Source organism: Phocoena phocoena, chromosome 16 (assembly GCF_963924675.1).
Source record: "Phocoena phocoena chromosome 16, mPhoPho1.1, whole genome shotgun sequence".
Classification (NCBI taxonomy): domain Eukaryota; kingdom Metazoa; phylum Chordata; class Mammalia; order Artiodactyla; family Phocoenidae; genus Phocoena; species Phocoena phocoena.
The window spans coordinates 11845204-11865892 of NC_089234.1; the positions used below are offsets into that span (position 1 = coordinate 11845204).

General features: G+C 47.4%; 1 protein-coding gene across 1 annotated transcript; it reads left to right on the top strand.

The window, feature by feature from the left end:
• The first annotated feature begins 491 nt into the window (after positions 1-491).
• SFXN4 (sideroflexin 4) lies at positions 492-19642 on the top strand. The gene is made up of 14 exons (XM_065894481.1): positions 492-644; positions 2004-2069; positions 3937-4011; positions 5123-5149; positions 5233-5287; positions 5849-5874; positions 6795-6848; positions 6933-6989; positions 7117-7182; positions 7841-7919; positions 8904-9019; positions 16187-16272; positions 18026-18143; positions 19223-19642. Exons 1-14 carry the CDS (start codon positions 606-608, stop codon positions 19298-19300), a joined length of 942 nt encoding a protein of 313 aa, XP_065750553.1. The 5' UTR covers positions 492-605; the 3' UTR covers positions 19301-19642.
• Positions 19643-20689: the final 1047 nt, after the last annotated feature.

A 20689-nucleotide genomic window follows, 5' to 3' on the forward strand; every position in this document is an offset into this window, starting at 1 on the left:
GCGCCACGTTTTCATTTTTCACTGGGCCACGCAAATTATTTAGCGAGTCCTGACTACCCTGATCCCGTGTACGCTGGACTTTAGGTGCAATTGAAGGGATTTTCGAGGGTGATATCGAAAAGCCTGTGCTGGGGTTGGCGGGGGCGGGGGGGGGGGTGGTTGGACGCTGCAGGAGCGCAGGGCGAGGCTGTGGAAGGCGCCACACGCCACCTGATCGGGTCTTCGCGGTAGGTACCGTGATCTGGCGGTTCCATAGGTGACCCCTCTAGGCCTGGAGGCGACCAGGCTACCCGAAAGGGCGGAGCAAGGGCGGGAGGCCTTGACCTGTGGGAGAGGTGGGCTCACGGCAACAGCAGGAGCGCGCGGGCCGGGGCGCCGGAACAGCAGGCGCGTAATGCCGAGGAGCGGCGGGCGCGCGGTCCCGGAAGCGGGGAAAGGGGACGCGCGCGCGCCCGGGGCGGGGCTCGCCGCCCGGCTCCTCCTCCGCGCCGGGCCAGGCGGCCGCGGCCTTTGCCGGCAGCTCGTAGGTCTCAGGAAAAGGAGCAGCTGGAGGAAGAAGCGCGGGGGCTGGGCGGCTCCTAGGGTGCAGCAGCGCCACAGCCCGCATGGAGCCCAACGTGCGCTTCTGGATCACCGAACGCCAAGTACGGCCCGGGCCTGGCGCGTCTGGGGACGGGGAGGGCGTGGGCCGCGCGGCGTGGAGTCGCCGCTGGCCGCGGTGACCTTGGGCAGGCCACGTGGTCGCAGCACCCGCCTTCCCATTTCAGACCCCGGGAGGGGACGAAGGAAACCCAAGCGTGCCGGATGCCGACGGCCATGGCTGTTACCGTGCGTGGCCTCTGCCCCAGGCCTCGCAAGCGAGGGTCGCACAGTATCCCCCTGCAGATCGCACGAACTGAGGAGTCACTCCCCACCACTCAGGGGTCTGCCTTCCGCTGCCTAAGCTGTTGCTGGGCATCAGGTTGGAGAGGAACAGGTCCTCCCAGGAGGCCCCAGCTTCCCCGAGTCTGTAGGCTCAGCCACCGGACAGTGAGACTCGGGGCTGCGGGAAGCCGCCATGGCCGGAAAGTAACCTGGGCCCCATCTCAGAGTGGGGCTGGGCGGCGCTGTCCAGTAGAAATAGGATGGGAGATGCAAAGGTAATTCCAAATTTCCTAGCAGCCACGTTAAAAAACGTGGCTTTTAAAATTTTAATTTTAATAATATATTGCATTTAGCCCAACAGATATAAATATTAACATTTCAACATGTCGATATAGAAAATTATGAATGAGGTATTTTACCTCCTTTTCTGTAGGAAGTCTTCGAAATCCCGTGTATGTTTTTACACATACAGCACATCTCAATTTGGCCTGGCCACATGTGGCTAATTGGACAGCACAGTTCTAGAGTGTTCTCTCTCAGCCTTTACCTAAAGTAGAGTCTAGCCTGGTTCTCTTAGGTGGGGATGTTGAGGAAGGACAGGGTACTCAAGGTGTCCTGGCAGAGCCAGGCCTCAAAGCTGAAACCACTGCAAAATGTGGGGACTTTTAGGAGCAAACCATGCCTGCTTTCTCCATATGTGAACTGCCTTTATTGAGCCTTCACTGGGGTGTCTGGTTCTTTATGACTAGAGTTAAGCCTTATAACCACCGCAGGAGGGTGAAGAAACAGATTCTGAGACCTTTCTAGGTAGTGCTTCAAGGTCATATGTGGGGTGTCAACATAAGCCCATTTGACCCCAAAGGCTGGGCTTTTAACCCTCAAGAGCACTTTGATATTGGAGTGGTTAAGAGCACAGGCCATTGGGTCATTTCCTGGTTGGGTTTCCTTGAAGCCATTCGTGAGTCCTTGGAAGCCTCAGTTGTCTCACCTGTAAGATAGGGTTGTTGTGAGGATTCCAGGAGATGCTGCAAGAGGAAGGCCCTATTAGGTTCTCAAAAATAATGTCGACTGCTCTTATTACCATGTATCTTGGTTTTTCTGCTGCCATTAACCTCTCTGGTGCTCTTGCCCCTCTTAAGTCTTTTATTCAAAGATTTCTTCAGTGGACAGAATTATTGGATCCTACAAATTTGGTCGTTTCAATTGTAAGTATTTTCTTGTTTTCAGAGATAGTGAATTTCACGTTTTATTCTGAAACGTGAAGACTGTGTGTCCCTTTTGAAAGCAGCTGAGATAACAGAATCCATGTATATTATCATGTTTTTATTCCTTGCGAATGAGCTTGTTGGATTGGAAGGGTGGTGCATAAAAGCAGACGTCTATTTAACAGGTAGTAACAAAGGGGATCTGGACAAACCTCCCTGGTAATGGAGGACAGACCGGCAAAGCTAGTTGCAGACCTTGACCTAGGGTTCTGAGGGCAAAAGGTATAGCAAGGAATTGGGGGAGGTTGTTTAGAGAAGGCAGGGAGGGAGGGAGGGAGAGCCAGGGAGGAAATGTCAGGAAGAGCGGACGGTAAGCAAAATGGGAGGGGGGGGCCAGGTGGGCCAGGTCACCCAGTTTCTAGGGTTTTGTTTTCTTTTTTTCTGCTGCGCTACACAGCATGTGAGGTCTTGGTTCCCTGACCAGGGATCGAACCCGTGTCCCCTGCAGTGGAAGCGTGGAGTCTTGGCCACTGGACTGTCACGGAAGTCCTACTGGGGCTTTTATTTTAATTCAGGTGAACCAGGCACTTCTTGAAGGTCCTTGTGTGTCATTCAGACGAGGGGGGTTTGTACCTAGCCAGGTGGTGAGTAACCAGAAGGGACCAGACTGAGAGCAGTTCCGGGGATGGATGGCTCCGCTGTCCAAGTAAAAGATGAGAGTTTGAACCAGCTGTGGCTGAGGGATGAGGAGGAGGAGAGACCCTGTCACCAGCAGTGACCCTCGGGGCCAGATCCACAGGGATGCTCCTGTCCTTGTGCTCAAATATTCCATATAGTCTTGTTTATAATAGAGAAAAACAAGAAACAAGCTGAATGCTCATCGGTAGGGAAATAGAGAAATACAATGTAGTATATTCACGCAGTGGAACTCTGGTTAGCTGTTAAAAATGATGATCTGGTGATCGACCTATGATATGAAGTGAGAACATACGATATGTGTGATGTTAAATGGAAAAACATGGTATCCCTGATGTTTTGTAAAGAAAGCAAGATGCATCTCGTACAGCATTTATGCAAATTACAACATAAAAAACCAAAACTACATATTTGTTTTATGGATACATGTATTCATGTATGTACAAATATAAACAATGGGCTGGAAGTTTATACCTTGAATTCATAATAGTGGTTACCTCTGATAGAATGGAGGGGAAATTGAGACTGGGGGTGATGGATCTTTTGGGGGAAAAAATTAGAAACAAATATAACCGAATGTTCACAGTTGTTAATTCTGGGTGAAGGGATTGTATGTAATCATTTTTTAAATTTCCTTGTTTAATTTTTTTTCTCAGATTAAGTAAAAAAGAAGAGAGGAAATAAGACTGAACTGATTAGATGTGGGTATGAGAGAGAGAGAAGGGACTTCCAGGTTTCTGACCTGTGTAGCCAGGAGGATGGTGACAGTCAAGAGGAACCGGTGGATGGGATGGGGCAGGTGGCAGCAGCAGTGGGGTAAGCCGCTGGAGCTGTCTAAGAAGCAGGGTGGGGGACTTCCCTGGTGGTCCAGTGGTTAAGGAGCTTCCAGTGCAGGGGGTACGGGTTCAGTCCCTGGTTGGGGAACTAAGATCCCACGTGCCGCGAGGTGTGGCCAAAAAATAAATAAATAAAAATTAAAAAAAAAAAGCTGGGTGGTCTGAATCTGAATGACACACAGGGCTATCTAATGGAAACTCAGGGAGTACAGAGGCTTAGCTCCACGTTGCTTTAAAATTAAAATCAGGTGTGAGTGAACATGTGCTTCTTAAATCTGTGGATAACTCGGAACAGTGTTGAGATCATTGCTTGATTTCCTTATCTCCGATTATAGGAAAAAATAGAAAAATCAAGGCAGCTATTGTTAACACACGAAGATGCATCCGGAAGTGACCTGGAGGACAAAAGGGTATGGCTCTTATTCCCAGGTGTGCCTGGCTCAAGGCTGAGTGGGGTTGCCTTTAGGTGATTTTACTTGCATGGTCTGAAATCAGGTGGGATTTTGCCATTGTAAACACTGCCCAGTTGGGTTAGCTTTTTAAATGTAGGTAGGATTCCTTCTCGTAAACCAGATTAATATTAGTTACTAGTGTTAGGAACTGGTATTAAGAAGAAAAGGCATAGGGTTCCTCCTGTGTAACAGATATCTGCAGTTGCTATATCTGTTGTGAGGATTCTCTGTAGCTGATTCCTGGAGCCCCACGGCAAATTCCAGAATTCAGGCAGGCCTCCAGAGTCAGAACCTACTTCCTACTAGAGGCAGCGAGGTTATAGTCCTGCCCAAAGACTCAAACCAAGTGTTTGTTATCTACCTTGCAGTGTACGGGGCTTTCTGGAGGCCACAGACATCAGTCCCTCAAGGCAGCCTGCGGAAAGCGCACACATTTTTTTTTTTTTTTTTTGCGGTATGAGGGCCTCTCACCGTTGTGGCCTCTCCCGTTGCAGAGCACAGGCTCTGGACGCACAGGCTTAGCGGCCGTGGCTCACGGGCCCAGCCACTCCGCGGCATGTGGGATCCTCCCGGACTGGAGCACGAACCCATGTCCCCTGCATCGGCAGGCGGACATCTCAACCACTGCGCCACCAGGGAAGCCCAAGCTCACACATTTAACTTGGTTTTTCTGAGAACTTGTTGGGGCCTCTGAGCTCGCAGCCTGGCTCTGTTAAAAGTGACTTGGCTAATGGCGTGGTCTGTACACAGTTCACTCTGCTCTGAGCCAGGGGAGGCTCGCTGCGCTCAGGGACTCACCCGAGGGACGAGTTAGGTGTTGGCCTCTCCTAGGTTAGAGACTTGGGGCTTTTTAATGTTTTGGTCATTTTCATGTGGATCTTCTCTTTGCTTCCTGTCAGTTCATTCGTTTGATTCATCTGATTCACTTGTTTTGATTTGTTCAGTCCGTGTGGTTGTTGCCCTCTAGTCTGTGAAAGGTGGAGCAAAGATGGCACCAGAAATGAGACTGTAGAGGAGATCGGCTGCTAAGCCACCTTTGAAAGCTATTGCTTGGTTTTTCTCTTTTTAGGTACAAGAAGCTTGGAAGAGAAGTCTCGTAAGTTTCAGCCCCATCCTAATTTTTAGCCTAAGATAACAAAACCAAACATCAGACTCACCTCTGTGTTCACCCTTCTGAAGTCCACAGTGCATCCTGACAGTAGCAAGCTGATCCCTGGTCCTTTTCGACCTGCAGGTGAGTTGATTCTCATTTTCAGAGTGGTTTGCAACCTTTAGAAAACCTTGCCTCCCTCTAGTCAAGTGTTTGGTTCCCCTGGCAAGCAGCCCCCTTCCTTAGGTGCTTTCCCAGGGTCACTGCATTGACATTATCTCAGGTGTGGTTGAAAGGGGCTTGTTATGAAGAATAAGAGACACTCCTTTCACCTTTATCGCCCTCCTCACTTAGGAAATTTCAAGAATTTTAGGCTGTGTGCCAGGAGCAGGGATGAAGAGCAAGTATGTGTCTTAGTCTAAGTCCCAGTGTCACAGATGTATTGAATTCATGTGGAAGGGTGAACAAGGACTTGGAATAAGGGACCACGTACCTTCATTGGGCAGGAGCCTGGTCAGATCTAGCTCTGCTGTACTGATTTAAAGTTCTGCCACGTGCACAGCTATTATTTTTATTAGGAACAAAACAGCATGTGTAAAAAATACCCTTTGATGTCCATGCCTTCGTTCGGCCTGAGAAGAGGTTTTTGGGTGGGTGGTTTTCCACCCACTCTGCTGTCACTGACCCTCTTGTCTTTTTTGCCAGCTCTCCTGCCTTTCACGGCGCCCATGGTGAGTAAGCTGCTGCTCACCGCTCTGAAGCTGGGGGCTTAGGAAGATGTCCCCCCATCTCCTAAGCTCAGTGGCTGGTGTCCTCCAGCTCTGGACCTCTGTCCCGTGACTGCCTGATAGATGGTTAGGACCCTGCACCTCCGACCCTTGTCCACTCCCCACCCCACTCCCACATATCCCCCCGGGCACCAGGGCCTCTTGAGGGTCCACAGTGTCATAAGGTAATCCTTTCTTTGAACACCTAGCGTGTGCAAAGCGCTATGGAGCAGATTGATGAGTTAAGATGTGCTCCCTGGCACAAGCCCGTGTCACTGGCTGTCACCTTCTCCCCGCAAGCCCTCCCCTTCATTCAGGCCCTCCCCTGGAAACCGGAATCGCCCCCAGCGAGGCCGTCCACCTTGGCTCTCATGAGGTGCTCTCACCAAGTGACAGCACCCCTCTGCCCCTGCAGGTGCTGCTTCTTAGCTGCCCTGCTCAATTGCCTGGAGATGGGGACCACTGTGAGGCACCCAGGGGCTCCCAGTGCCCGTGGGTGCCCATCCAACATCACCTGTCCACTGCCCACTAGCCCCCTGCATCGCACTTTCCTCTACTTTCCCTGCTCCTGGGGTCTCAGGTCTGCATCTCCCTGGGCAAGTTCTTTGCTCCACAAGCCCTCCCTCCCCCCAGACACTCACAACTCTGCTTTATTTTCTTTTTTATTTATTTATTTAATTGGAGTATAGTTGATTTACAGTGTTTCAGGTTTACAGCAAAGTGATTCAGTTATACATATATACCTATTCTTTTTCAGATTCTTTTCCATTGTAGGTTATTACAGGATATAGAATCTAGTTCCCTGTGCTACACAGTAGGTCCTTGTTTATCTGTTTATTTTATAATGTATATAGCAGTCTGTATCTGCTTTATTTTCTTTACAGGTATTTCTGTCAATGCTGCCAGTAAAAAGTCTAAAGTCCATGATTTTACCTCAGGTAGCAACTCTTTCTATTTCATAATTATTGAATGTTTTGTGCTTGAAACCAGAATGTGACATGTTAGCCTCTGTCTTCCTGCAGGTTTCCTTCTACACGTACAGTACAGTCTTCAACATTGTCAATGGAAATGCAAGTTATGTGAGTATTATGAGGCCCAGAGGGTATGCAAGTTCATATTGTTTCTTTTGGCGATTTTGTGTGTTTAATTATCTTTCCTGGGTAAAACTCTGGTACTTGCTAAATATGAACTTTTGTTTTTCCCTAGGATCGTCGCCCCCATGAGAGTATCTTAGTAGGAGCAGGAGTGATTGCTTCGTCCACCTTTTTTGGAGTGTGTATTTTAGAAATCTGTCGAATCTCTTTTATTGCTCAGAATCAGAATTTTACGTTCTAACTTAATTTAGAAAGTGTGATTAAGACACAAGAAAATAAAAGTCGTCTGTAATCCTATCGCCCCAAAATTGTGTGATTATGTTCCAGGTTTCTAGGCATGGGCTCAGTACTGTTATCTTTAAAAACAAATTATTTCAGGGGACTTCCCTGGTGGGCCAGTGGTTAAGACTCTGCGCTTCCACTACAGGAGCTGTGGGTTCGATTCCTGGTCAGGAAACTAAGATCCTACACGCAGCGCAGCACGGCCAAAAAAAAAAAAAATTTATTCATGTTTATAAACATGTTACACAAATTGTGTATTGCTTTAGATGTCAGGATACTAATAGGAGAAAATGTCGATTTCAGAGTCCAGTAAGCCTGGGTTCACATCTTGGCTCAAATTCTTAATGGCTTAGTGACTCTGGACAAGTTCTGTTACCTCTCTTAAGTCTCCAAGAGTTCCTCTGATGATCAGGGAGAACATGTCAGTGTTGCAGGAATTAAAACAAGAAATAATGGAGAGCACTTGGCAGGGGTCTGACCTGTAACAGGAAGTAAGTTGACACTAGCTCTCTGCTGGTCCCGTGCAGTAATGATTTTTCTCTCCTATTTTCTAGTTATTCCCTCGTTTGCTCCAAGTAAGATTTTCACTGAATAGCATTTTTAGCAGAAGCGTCATTCCTGTCATCATTCTCGGTAAGCAGGGAGGCTCCCTCCATCTTCGGGGATACCCAAGTCCCTGGGCCACACTGTAGCTGATGAGGGCCGCTGTTTGCATCTTGCCAGTGCCCCCAGGCCCAAATTAGGTCTTTGGTTTGAGAGGTGACACTCTCTCTGTAGATACCCCTTCAGTTGTCCAAGGGTGAACACAAACCTGGAAACACAAATTACATTTGAAAGACTCTGTACAAGCCCTGTCCATGTATTATTTCATTTAATCTTGACAACAACTTAGGGGTAGGTAATGTTATTATTCCCATTTACAGATGAGGAGACTGAGTCAGCGGGAGGTTAGGGAACTTTTCTGGGGTTTCACAGGGAGAAAGTGCTGGTCTAGGGGATTCCAACCCAGTGGTCTGACTCCAAGGGAGTGACAGAGATATTAACCAATTGTTTTAAGTTTGCCAGCCAGCAAGTTCACTAGTTCACGCTCCACATTTGGGTTTGGGAATCATAGCAGCTTGAAGAGTTAGCAGAATTATGTCAGTGGTAAACTTTGGGAAATTATGTTACAGAAACTTGGTCAAACCAGCTTCACTAGGGACTTCCACAGTGGTCCAGTGGTTAAGACTGCACTTCCACTGCAGGGGGCACAGGTTCGATCCCTGGTCAGGGAACTAAGATCCCACTTTCCACGTGGCATGGCCAAAGAAACATTAAAAAAAAAAAACAACCAGCTTCAGCAAAGCAGGTAGGCGTATTTCAAGGACCCCAGGGTTTCTCCTGGTATCCTGTCAGGGGTGTCAGAACCCGGTTCTAGTTTGTGGTCAGGATCCAAGACTGAGAGCCCAGCAATTCTGACCCTACCCCACAGCCCAGAGGAGAGCTTGGTTGGCCCAGTACCACCCGAGGATCAGGAAGTGCAACCATCAAAGAAACAGGCATGACACCTGAAAAGTTGTTGCTTTATTGGACCGACACTTATCTCTCTGTTGTGTGTTTTCTTCTTTACATCCACAGCCCAACTCAGTGGAATGAATGTGGTTGCATCGAGAAGTTTGGAGCCCCTGCGAGGAATTGAGGTCATGGACAAGGAAGGCAGTGTCATAGGCTATTCCAGAAAAGCTGGGACAAAGGTAGGGGGACACACCAGATGGAGCTGTAAGCTGCTTGCCTTTTGGGCAACGAATTGAATTGCCTGTTTGAGAGCTGGTAACAAATTCATGTCTCCCTTCAACCTTTTCTTACCTGTCTTTTCTTAGGATGCTGAGAGAGAGAATTTACATTTTGTACTCTGATGTTTATTTTTTTAATATAAAAAATTTTTAATCTGTTCTCTGCAGTAAGATCTTTTTCTTTTTATAAATTTATTTTATTTATTTTTGGCTGTGTTGGGTCTTCGTTGCTGTGCGCGGACTTTCTCTAGTTGTGGTGAGCGGGGGCTACTCTTCTCTGTGGTGCGCAGGCTTCTCATTGCGATGGCTTTTCTTGTGGAGCACGGGCTCTAGGTGTGTGGACTTCAGTAGCTGTGGCATGAGGGCTCATTAGTTGTGGCTCGCGGGCTCTAGAGCGCAGGCTTAGTAGTTGTGGCGTACAGGCTTAGTTGCTCCGCGGCATGTGGGATCTCTCTGGACCAGGGCTCGAACCCGTGTCCCCTCCATTGGCAAGCGGATTCTTAACCACTGTGCCACTAGGGAAGCCCCACCCTGATGTTTAAAAGGTGATGCATTAGTCTGGGTTCTCCAGAGAAACAGAACCAATAGGATATCTGCCTATCTGTCTATCACCTATCTATATATATAGTAAGACATTTATTTTAAATAATTGGCTTGTGCAGTTTTTGTGCTGGGGAATGTGTAGGGCAGGCCTGAACGCTGGAAAGTCAGGAGCTGATGCTGCGGTCTTGAGGCAGAATTTCTTCTTTGGGAAACCTCAGATTTTGCTCTGAAGGCTTTCCAACTGATTGCATGAGGTCCATCCACCCTATGGAGGGTAATCAATCTCCTTTACTTAAAGTCAACTGATTGTAGATGTTAATCACATCTACAAAACACCCCCACGGCAACATCTCGGTTGTGTTTGATTAAATACCTGGGAACTACATCCCAGCCAAACTGACCTCTAAGATGGGTCACAGATGGACGTCCACCAAACGTTTGGCCCCTGTCTGAAGGTGAGATCTTGTCCTCCAAGCTCAGCATCTGCCCTCCCAGCCTGCTCTGTACTCGGGGAAGTCAGTGGACATGTCTCTGGGTTTAAGAGAAGCCCTCCATGTCCACCTCCCAGTGGATTTTCTTAGAGTCTTCATCTTTAAGGACCAGTCTGCTCTCAAGAATGGCCTGAGGAAATCCAATGCTCTGACCTAAAATTCCTCTAAAAGGCCTCCATTTCTAAGACTTCTTATTGTTAAATAGTTTACTCTTTTGCTCAATCCAACACAGTAGCTTCTGTCTGCATTCAGCTCAAAGAACCTGCAGTAGTCTATGGTTTCATTTGGGGTATAGACTTTAAAAAAAAAAAACGACCTTTCAGGAAGTGAGATCTTTTTTGATCTCAGTGAAGTGACTTTAGCTAAAGAACTGTAACGTGAGGCAGTTGCTCACAAAGCAAAGAGAGTAGCTGGGCCTCTCACAGTGTCTGCGTTCAAGGGGGCTCCCTGAGCCAGCTGGACCTCCTTCCGCCCAGAATGCTGGTGGGAGAGGAGGTTAGATAAGATGGCCTCTCAGTTGATCAGTAAATACATCATTATTTGGCTCATGAAACATGTTACTCTAAATCCTGTCACCGATTTACAGAGCTGAATTGTAAACTGGATACGTGCTGCAGTATTCCCACCAGCCCGTCTTAATAGTAGGTCTGGAAATAGTGGCCGCCTTTCTAAATGAGTTACAACAGGGACATCATAATTGCAAATAACAGGAGAGAAGTTGCTGTCAGAAATAAAATACCTTGTTTTGGAAATGAAGGTTCTATGTTTAAGAATCCACCCTAAAGGGTCCACCAGAGGGCAGACAGCAGAAGCAAGAAGAACTACAGTTCTGCAGCCTGTGGAAGGAAAACCACATTCACAGAAATATAGACAAAATGAAAAGGCAGAGGACTTGGTACCAGATGAAGGAGCAAGATAAAACCCCAGAAAAACAACTAAATGAAGTGGAGATAGGCAACCTTCCAGAAAACGAATTCAGAATAATGATAGTGAAGATGATCCAGGACCTCGGAAAAAGAATGGAGGCAAAGATGGAGAAGATGCAAGAGGTGTTTAACAAAGACCTAGAAGAATTAAAGAACAAACACCTAGAAGAATTAGAGAACAAACAAGCAGAGACGAACAATACAATAACTGAAATGAAAACTACACTAGAAGGAATCAATAGCAGAATAACTGAGGCAGAAGAAGGGATAAGTGACCTGGAAGACAGAATGGTGGAATTCACTGCTGCGGAACAGAATAAAGAAAAAAGAATGAAAAGAAATGAGGACAGCCTAAGAGACCTCGGGGATAACATTAAACGCAACAACATTCGCATGATAGGGGTCCCAGAAGGAGAAGAGAGAGAGAAAGGACCTGAGAAAGAGATTTGAAGAGATTATAGTTGAAAACTTCCCTAATATGGGAAAGGAAATAGCCACTCACATCCAGGAAGCGCAGAGAGTCCCAGGCAGGAGAAACCCAAGGAGAAACACACCAAGACACATAGTAATCAAATTGACAAAAATTAAAGAAAAATTATTGAAAGCAACAAGGGAAAAACGACAAATAACATACAGAGGAACTCCCATAAGGTTAACAGCTGATTTCTCAGCAGAAACTCTACAAGCCAGAAGGAAGTGGCATGATATACTTAAAGTGATGAAAGGGAAGAACCTACAACCAAGATTACTCTACCCGGCAAGGATCTCATTCAGATTCAATGGAGAAATCAAAAGCTTTACAGACAAGCAAAAGCTAAGACAATTCAGCACCACCAAACCAGCTCTACAACAAATGCTAAAGGAAATTCTCTAAGTAGGAAACACAAGAGAAGAAAAGGACCTACAAAAATAAACCCATAACAATTAAGAAAATGGTAATAGGAACATACATATCAATAATTACCTTCAGGGCTTCCCTGGTGGCGCAGTGGTTAAGAGTCCGCCTGCCGATGCAGGGGACACGGGTTCATGCCCCAGTCCGGGAAGATCCCACATGCCGCGGAGCAGCTGGGCCCGTGAGCCATGGCCGCTGAGCTGAGCCTGCGCGTCCAGAGCCTGTGCTCCACAATGGGAGAGGCCACAACAGTGAGAGGCCCGCGTACTGCAAAAAAATAAATAAATAAATAAATAATTACCTTCAATGTGAATGGATTAAGTGCTCCAACCAAAAGACACAGGCTTGCTGAACAAATACAAAAAAAAAAAAAGACCCGTATATATGCTGTCTATGAGAGACCCACTTCAGACATAGGGACACATACAGACTGAAAGTGAGGGGATGGAAAAAGATATTCCATGCAAATGGAAATCAGAAGAAAGCTGGAGTAGCAGTGCTCATATAAGATAAAGTAGACTTTAAACTAAAGAATGTTAGAAGAGACAGGGAAGGACACTACATAATGATCAAGGGATCAACCCAAGAAGAAGATATAACAATTATATATGCACCCAACATAGGAGCACCTCGATACGTAAGGCAACTGCTAACAGCTATAAAAGAGGAAATCAAGAGTAACACAATAATAGTGGGGGACTTTAACACCTCACTTACACCAGTGGACAGATCATTCAGACAGAAAATTAATGAGGAAGCACAAGCTTTAAATGATACAATAGACCAGATAGATTTAATTGATATTTATAGGACATTCCATCCAAAAACAGCAGATTACACTTTCTTCTCAAGTGCACACGGAACATTCTCCAGGATAGGTCACATCTTGGATCACAAATCAAGCCTAGGTAAATTTAAGAAAATTGAAATCATATCAAGCATCTTTTCCGGCCACAACGCTATGAGATTAGAAATCAGTTACAGGCTACAAACAACAAATGCTGGAGAGGGTGTGGAGAAAAGGGAACCCTCTTGCACTGTTGGTGGGAATGTAAATTGATACAGCCACGATGGAGAACAGTATGGAGGTTCCTTAAAAAACTAAAAATTGAATTACCATATGATCCAGCAATCCCACTACCAGGCATATACCCAGAGAAAACCATAATTGAAAAAGACACATGCACCCCAGTGTTCATTGCAGCACTATTTACAATAGCCAGGACATGGAAGCAACCTAAATGCGCATCAAGAGATGAATGGATGAAGAAGATGTGGCACATATATACAATGGAATATTACTCAGCCATAAAAAGGAACGAAATTGGGTCATTTGTAGAGACGTGGATGGACTTGGAGACTGTCATACAGAGTAAGTCAGAAAGAGAAAAACAAATATTGTATGTTAACGCATATATGTGGGATCTAGAAAAATGGTACAGGTGGACCAGTTTGCAGGGCAGAAATAGAGACACAGATGTAGAGCACAAACGTATGGACACCAAGGGGGGAAAGTGGTGGTGGTGGGGTAGTGGTGGGATGAATTGGGAGATAGGGATTGACATGTATACACTAATATGTATAAAATAGATAACTAATAACCTGCTGTATAAAAAATAAATAAAATAAAATTCAAAACAAAAAAAGAACCACCCTAAAGAGACATCTTTAAATAGCTTTATTGAGGAGGAATTTACATAGCATAAAATTCATTGTAAGAGTACAGAGTAAAATTTCATGAATTTTAGTAAATTCAAACAGTTGTGCAACCATCACCACAGTCCAATTTTAGAAGATTTCCATCACCCTAAAAACTTTTCATGTGCCCATGTACCATCACTCCCCCTCCCAGCCCCAACCCCAGGAAAACACTGATCTGCTTTAAAATTTATTTATTTATTTGCTTTTGGCTGCGTTGGGTCTTCGTTGCTGCACGCGGGCTTTCTCTAGTTGCGGCGAGCGGGGGCTGCTCTCCGTTGCGGTGCGTGGGCTTCTCATGGCGGCGGCTTCTCTTGTTGCAGAGCGCGGGCTCTAGGCATGCGGGCTTCAGTAGTTGTGGCTCATGGGCTCAGTAGTTGTGGCTCACGGGCTCAGTAGTTGTGGCGCACGGGCTTAGTTGCTCCATGGCGTGAGGGATCTTTCCAGACCAGGGCTCGAACCTGTGTCCCCTGCATTGGCAGGCGGATTCTTAACCACTGTGCCTCCAGGGAAGTCCCCTGATCTGCCTTATATCGTCACAGTTTTACCTTTTCTAGAAGTTTCATACAGGTGAATCATACAGTATTTTTGTGTAGGGTTCTCTGACTTTTGAGGTCCGTCCAACTTTTAAGGCATCAGTAGTGTGTGGCTTTTTGTTGCTGAGCAGTGTTCCATTGTATGGCTGCACCACGTTTTGCTTGTCCATTCCCCAGGCAGTAGATACTGGGATTGTGTCCAGTTTTTGGCTATTACATGTGATGCCGCTCTGACCATTTACGTACGACTCTTCGTGTGGATATATGTTTGCATTTCTCTTCAACTCAAATTTAAGTGCAGGGCATGGGTATCGTTGTGAACTGTTCACAGAGCTGGAGAGAAGAGTGACAGCAAATGTTTAATCTACAAGTTGTTCCTCAGCACCTCCTCCCTGTGGGGCGCTGTGCTGGGCTCTGGAGACCCACACCCTCACCAGTCAGCATCCCTCCTCTCTAGGGGCTGGGGGCGGAGAGGCAGCCTCGGGCCCTGCTAGCTACCCACTTATCTAGCCCAGCTCATCGAGAGAAACTTCCTTTTTTGCATGAAGGCCAATTTGGGGTAAAAGAAAGGTTTGATGGTCTGCTCTTTTTTAAGTGTTTATCTTTCTCTTAAGAATAAAGTGTCTGCGACCGTGCGTAAGCATTCTTTTATCACTTCCCTGTCACTGAAAGGTTTATTTTCTTTGGCTAAAATTTCAGAAACTGCGTAACCAGCAATATCTGATTGTAATAGGGCACCTTTGATCAGATTTCAGGAGCCTAGTCTGTGCTGTTTTCCTTGGCCTGGCCTTGTCAGCTACTCAGTTGCAAGCTGTCACGCGTCTTGCAGTGTCTCCTCATGACCGGTGTCTGGTTTGGAATGTCTTCTCTTCCACACGAGACAAATGGAGTGAGGCTGGCCTCGCCTCCCTGACGTCGAAACACAGCATGCTCAGCATCCACTTTTCTCCTCCTGGAGTCAAACAACTTTATCTTGTATTCCTGAAAGTTTATTTAAAAAGCCACCCTTCTTGGCGCCCTCTGTCCTCGTGGGGGAAGGACATTCCCGCAGAGGATCGGGTGAGCTGAGCGTTAGTGTCCTAACCAGAGAACAGGCGTGCTGGGTACAGCAGAGGAGCCCAGACAGTAGCCCCAGGGTCACAGGGTCATGGGGTTATGAGAGGACAGAAGTGCACAGAACAGAGTTCAGGGGAGGGAGTGGTGGGGAGAGTGCCTGTCCATCTTACGCTGAGCGGTGCTGTGTGTGGAGCTGTGTCTTATCCAGGGCTTAGGTTCTGAAGTTCACACGCAAGTGTCATCTATAGTCAAAAATTTCCCTTGAAAATCTCTGACATTGCTCTTGAGTACACATGATTTTGTGCATATAACCCATACACTCAATCATATGTTTAAATGTTCAATATAGAGAGTAACGTGTATTCTAGAAAAGATGACAACATGGTAGGAAATATACGTACGTGTTTACGCAAAATAAAATTTTATAGCACGTTGTTAATTACACGAGCAAAAGATGGGTGCATACAGGAAGACATATTCATGTTACACGTGGGTGTGATGCCACACCAGTGCACTCGGAGCCGGCCTTCCTCCACTGGAAGGGGTGGGAATAACTTGGGGGGCCTGTTCAGGAGAGGAAGGCCAGTGGCAGAGTCCTGGACTGGAAGGAAAACATGGAGCGGTCCTCAGTGGCAAGTCCAGTCCAGCATTTCCATAAAACGGACTGCCATCTGGTTCTAAGTAAGGATTTGTCCGTAAGTTGCCTTTGCTTGTGCTTGGTATTTTATTTGGGGTGGTTTGGGGGAGTGATGGAGACCACTGTGGAGTCAGGGAGGTAAATCCCGTCTCCGGTTCCTCTGGCACCAACCCCAGGCATCCTTTGTACGTGTGCACGTCAGGCGCTGCCTTCACCTTTTGCACGTGCATTGTTTTTCTAAGAGAGAAGGGAGAGCTGCTGTTTGCCGGCCTCTGTTGTGAGTTGCAAGATGCCTGGAAACTGTCTCACTCCATGTGCTAAGCTGCTTTCTTTTCATTTCCACTAGGCCGTTAAAGACACAGCAACATCCAGAGTTGTGCTGTTTGGGACCTCAGCTTTTATCCCTGAAGTCTTCTCATACTTTTTTAAAAGGTAAGAGATACGCTCATCTCCCCGGGTAGGAATAAACAATCAAAATTGTATAAAACTTGTCAAGTACTGAACCTGGTTGGAGAGGTGGGAATAAGTTGCTTCAGGAATCTTCCTTCTAAACACGCTTCATCACAGTTAAGACAGTAGGATTGATTTAGGGCAGATGTGCAAATCCCGATGTGCACATTCCAGCAAACCTGGAATCTCGCCCAGGCCCTGTCCTCAGTTACATCTGCTCCTTGGGCATATCCCGGCACCTGCTGAGGCTCAATTCCTCGCTTCTAGAATGATGAGTGTGGATGATTTGCGGGTTCTCCCAGCTCTGATATGCTATGAATATTGCTCAAGCCTCTTTTTCCCCCTTCATTCCAAGCATGTGTTAAATTAGCTTAAGTGGCCCAGAATCAGTAGACTGCCATCCCTTTTGAGAGGCGAGACATGGCCTGTTAGGAGGAGAGCCTGGGATCAGCCAGTATGAGAGGCCCCACTTGCAGTGAGTAGCTTAGGGCAGAAGGGAGATGCGTTGGTTTAGATATTGGGTACGGTCAGGGTACGTTGCCTGTGGCAGCTGATCAGAAGCTCTGGTGCAGGACGGTCCTCTCTTCTCCTTCGTGGGTGTTGTCTTCCTTCTCTCCCACCACACACTGGCTTCTTCATGTTGAGGGATGTGACTGCAGCCACCTCCCAGCTCTTATCCTTGCAGTGTCCTGATGAGAGAGAAGAATACAGCAAACCCTGGGGGTTTGGGGGCAGGGAATGTCTTCCACTCAGTTCACAAACTCCCAAGGAAGGATTCTGTTGGCCCAAGAGGGGTCACCTGTCTGGTGCTGAACCAGTCTGCTCTGTCCAGGTGGTAAGCTCGGAAGTCCCTGCTAGGACCACACAAGGAGCACATTCAGGAAGTAGCAGTGTCCTGGGCAGAGCCAACTGTTACTTCCCGTGGTTGATCCAGCTAGGTGGGTGTGGGGACTTCTGTTGGGTTGGGGTCTTCCTGAACCTCTCTGGCTGGCCTCAGAGTGGGGGCTTCTGGAAAAGCTGGGGTCCTGCGGTTCGTCCCCTGAGGCCTGCACAGTGGCACCTGCTGTCTGGTGAGGAGAGATGGTCCTCATTTCCCAGTGGGCCTTGGGTGCCTGGAAGGACCTCATGTCATCCCACAGCTATGATGGTGTCCAAGCTGGAGTGACCACCTTGGCTCTTCCGACTCAACCCTTTCATTTTGCATATGAAAAAACCCAAGGCTCAGAAGGGGAAAGTGACTTGCCCAAGAGCACACAGTCTGTCAGTAGCCGAGCCCCAGCCGGACCCCAGGACCCCAGGTCTCTGACTCCCAGGCTGGGCTTCTTGCACCTTCTTCCCACACTCTCAAAGGTCATGGTCAGAATGTCACATCTGTCTCAGTGTAGCCCAGGGGAGAGCACAGGCTCTAGAATCTGACCTCTCACTTTTAAGAATTTGGAGATTTTTGACAAGGGACTTACATGGTCTGTGGCTGCAGCCTCTTGTTCGTGTGAAGGGTATGATGATAACACAAACCTCACAGGGTCATGGGAGGATCTGATGAGCAAATGCGTGTGAAGTGCTTGACCCGGGCCTGACGTGTAGTGAGTGCTCTGCGGGTGCAGCTGCTAGTATCGCCTGTTTGTGGGGCAAGTGGGAACCAAGTCTGGGCCTGCAGCTGCTGGCAAGACAATTGGACACCATTCGAGCAGAGGGTCGACCTCTAAAAAAAGCCCTGGTACCTTGTCTCTTACAGGACCCAGTTTTTCCTGCAGTGTCCGTGGTCACTGTGGACCCTAAAGCTTTCTTGTACTATCCTTGTCATGGGACTGATGGTGCCAGTTTCTTTTAGTGTATTCCCACAGATTGGACGGGTAAGTGTCCCCCTTCGACTTCCTCTAAGAATATATATCTCTTTCTTCCCCTCGTTATCAGAGTGAAATAAATTATTCTCCAAAAAAAATCTGCGAAATTTACAAAAGTATAAAACAAAGTAACATTATTTCTGCATAATCCCATCTCCCAGGTCGCTTGTACAGTTTTGGATTCTGTGTTTCTTAACTGTATATCTGAAGCATTTTTCTGGGACGTTAAAAAAAAACCTTTGAGATATTTTAAATACTTCATAATATACTATAGCGACACCCCACCCAATGGAACTTTCCGCAGTGATGGAAATGTTTTATATCTGTGTTGTCCAGTGTGTGTAGCCGCTTATCACATGCGGCTGTTGAGCGCTTGAAACGTGGCTAGTGTGACTAAAGAACTGAAATTTTAATCTAGTTTAATCTTACGTGCTCACATGCAGCTAGTGGCTGCTGTTCTGTAGACCATGATGATCTATGGTGCGTCAGACTGCCTGGACTCAGATTCCCAGCTCTTCCATGACCCTGGTCAATCTGCTTAAACTCTCTGAGGCTTAGTTTCTATTAAAGACAGATGATGATCATAGTACCTCTGCAGAGCCTTGTTGCTGGTATCAAGGACGTTATTGATGTAGTAGATATCAATTTCTAGCATTTCTTGGCTGAACATTTCAAATGCTTGTTGCTGTCACCCCCCCGTCCCCAAACCCCGCCAAGCAAGTCTTGGCATTTGCTGGACTTTTAAAATACCTTGTTGGTCCAAGGTGGGCATGACGTAGCTGAATGGTGGTCCTGTCCTGCCTAGGGTGGTTTGCAGAGAGAGCCCAAGGATAAGAGGGATTCTGCCAGGCCCCTACCCAGGGTACCTCCTTGGACATTACATGGGCCACAGCATTTGTTTATATTTGAAATTTTCCATAAGAAAGTTTTTAAGAAGTTAATGTTTCTTTGTTATAGATTAGACATCACTGAAAAGGTTATATGAAATAGATGCTTTCTGAAATTGTGTTGTTTTTTTTTTTAAACTTGGCTTCTAAGGCAAGAAGACGTCTTAATGTGAATATTAAGAATTTAACTTTGTGTTTTAGATACAGTGCAGTGAGCTTGAAAAGGAAATTCAGTCTGCAACAGAAGAAACAGAACTCTTCTATAACAGAGGGGTGTAGGGGTGAGTTTTAGGTGAATTTGTTTGGTACCTGCGTGAAAACCTTCCTCCAAGGTTTCAGTTTGGACAACCCTGCCAGGAGTGTCCTGGAACCCCCAGAGGTGTCTGCACCAACGGGATGGCTTCCGATTACGCATGCCAAGACTGTTTTGAGGCTGATCATGCCTAGGGTTAAACAAGCTTGGGTGGAAGGAGAGAAACGGGGGCTGTCCTGTCTAACCCACCACACGGGGTTGCTGAGGGGATGAATGTGTGACATAAGATTCAGTTTTCTATTCGTCAGCCTGTGAAAGGATACTGTGAACTTACTAATAAACTTTTCTAAAGTTGAGTATTGGAAAACAAAGGAGAAAGGTCCACCAACGCCCACGTGCCCAAGGCACAGGCATTAAACTGATGGCCCATCTCGAGGTGTACATGTGGGGAGCCAATGAAGGCCTCCAACCCCCAAAGCAATCCTGTGTCCCTTCTCAGCTTAGTCCTGTTAGACAGCTGCCTAAAATCTTTGCCAGCTGCTGCCCAGCTGCTTCTTTCTCCTCACTGGCAGGTGACCCTGTCTCCTCCTGCACTGTGAAAGCCAAGGCTATTGGCCTCCTGGCTCCAAACCTGCTGACCTCCCTCCACACACGCCGGCCTCCCCTCCTCCGTGCAGAGTCAGCTGTGCTCTGGGCTTGAGCCCGACCCTTCCTGTTTGCTCAGGGCCTTTGCTCTGCGGCCTCCTCCGCCCCTCTGGCTCCAGCCTTCCCGCTCTCCTCCTTCTCCGTAGCATTTCAACTGCTTGAGTCACCTGCCTCATGCAAAAAGCAAAACCCCCCTTTGTAGCCGGACTTTTTCAGAGAGTTTTCTACCCTCACTGTTTCCACCCCCACCCTCCACTGCTGAGACTGCCATCATCCGTGCCCCCACAGATGCTGGCCATACTGCCACTGCCCCCTGTGCGGGCCTGTCGTGGGGCTTGCTCTCCCCTGCCCAACAGGCCCACGTCCCGTGGCCCCCTGCGCTTCGCCATCTGGATGTCCACTTGAGACCATCTTCCCCTCCCAACCTCAGGGAATGGCACCACCGCGTACCAGTTTCGTCAGACAGGATCACTGGCCTCGGCCTTACTCCCCCATCGCCCCACCCCATTCAGCACTATTGGGCTGAGTCTGTTAAGTCTCTAGAACTCACCCCTCCGTGTCCACTGCCCAGCCCAACAGCATATCCCCTGCTGGTGTCGCTCATCAGTCCATCTCCAGCCCGCTCTTCGAAACCACACCTGCGTAAAAGCCTTAAATGGCTTCCCAGTACATCAGGATCAAGTCCAAATTCCTCGCCATGGCAGGTGGGAGCCTTTACCTTATTCATCTCTTGCCACTCCCTCTCCTCACTCTGGACTGACATCCAGTTC

Bases quoted from the DNA above. Each gene is read 5' to 3' on its own strand.
- SFXN4 (XM_065894481.1), top strand. From the start codon at position 606: ATGGAGCCCAACGTGCGCTTCTGGATCACCGAACGCCAA. The intron at 6,849-6,932 runs GTAGCAACTCTT...GTCTTCCTGCAG, and splicing joins AGTCCATGATTTTACCTCAG to GTTTCCTTCTACACGTACAG. The intron at 18,144-19,222 runs GTAAGTGTCCCC...TTTGTGTTTTAG, and splicing joins TATTCCCACAGATTGGACGG to ATACAGTGCAGTGAGCTTGA.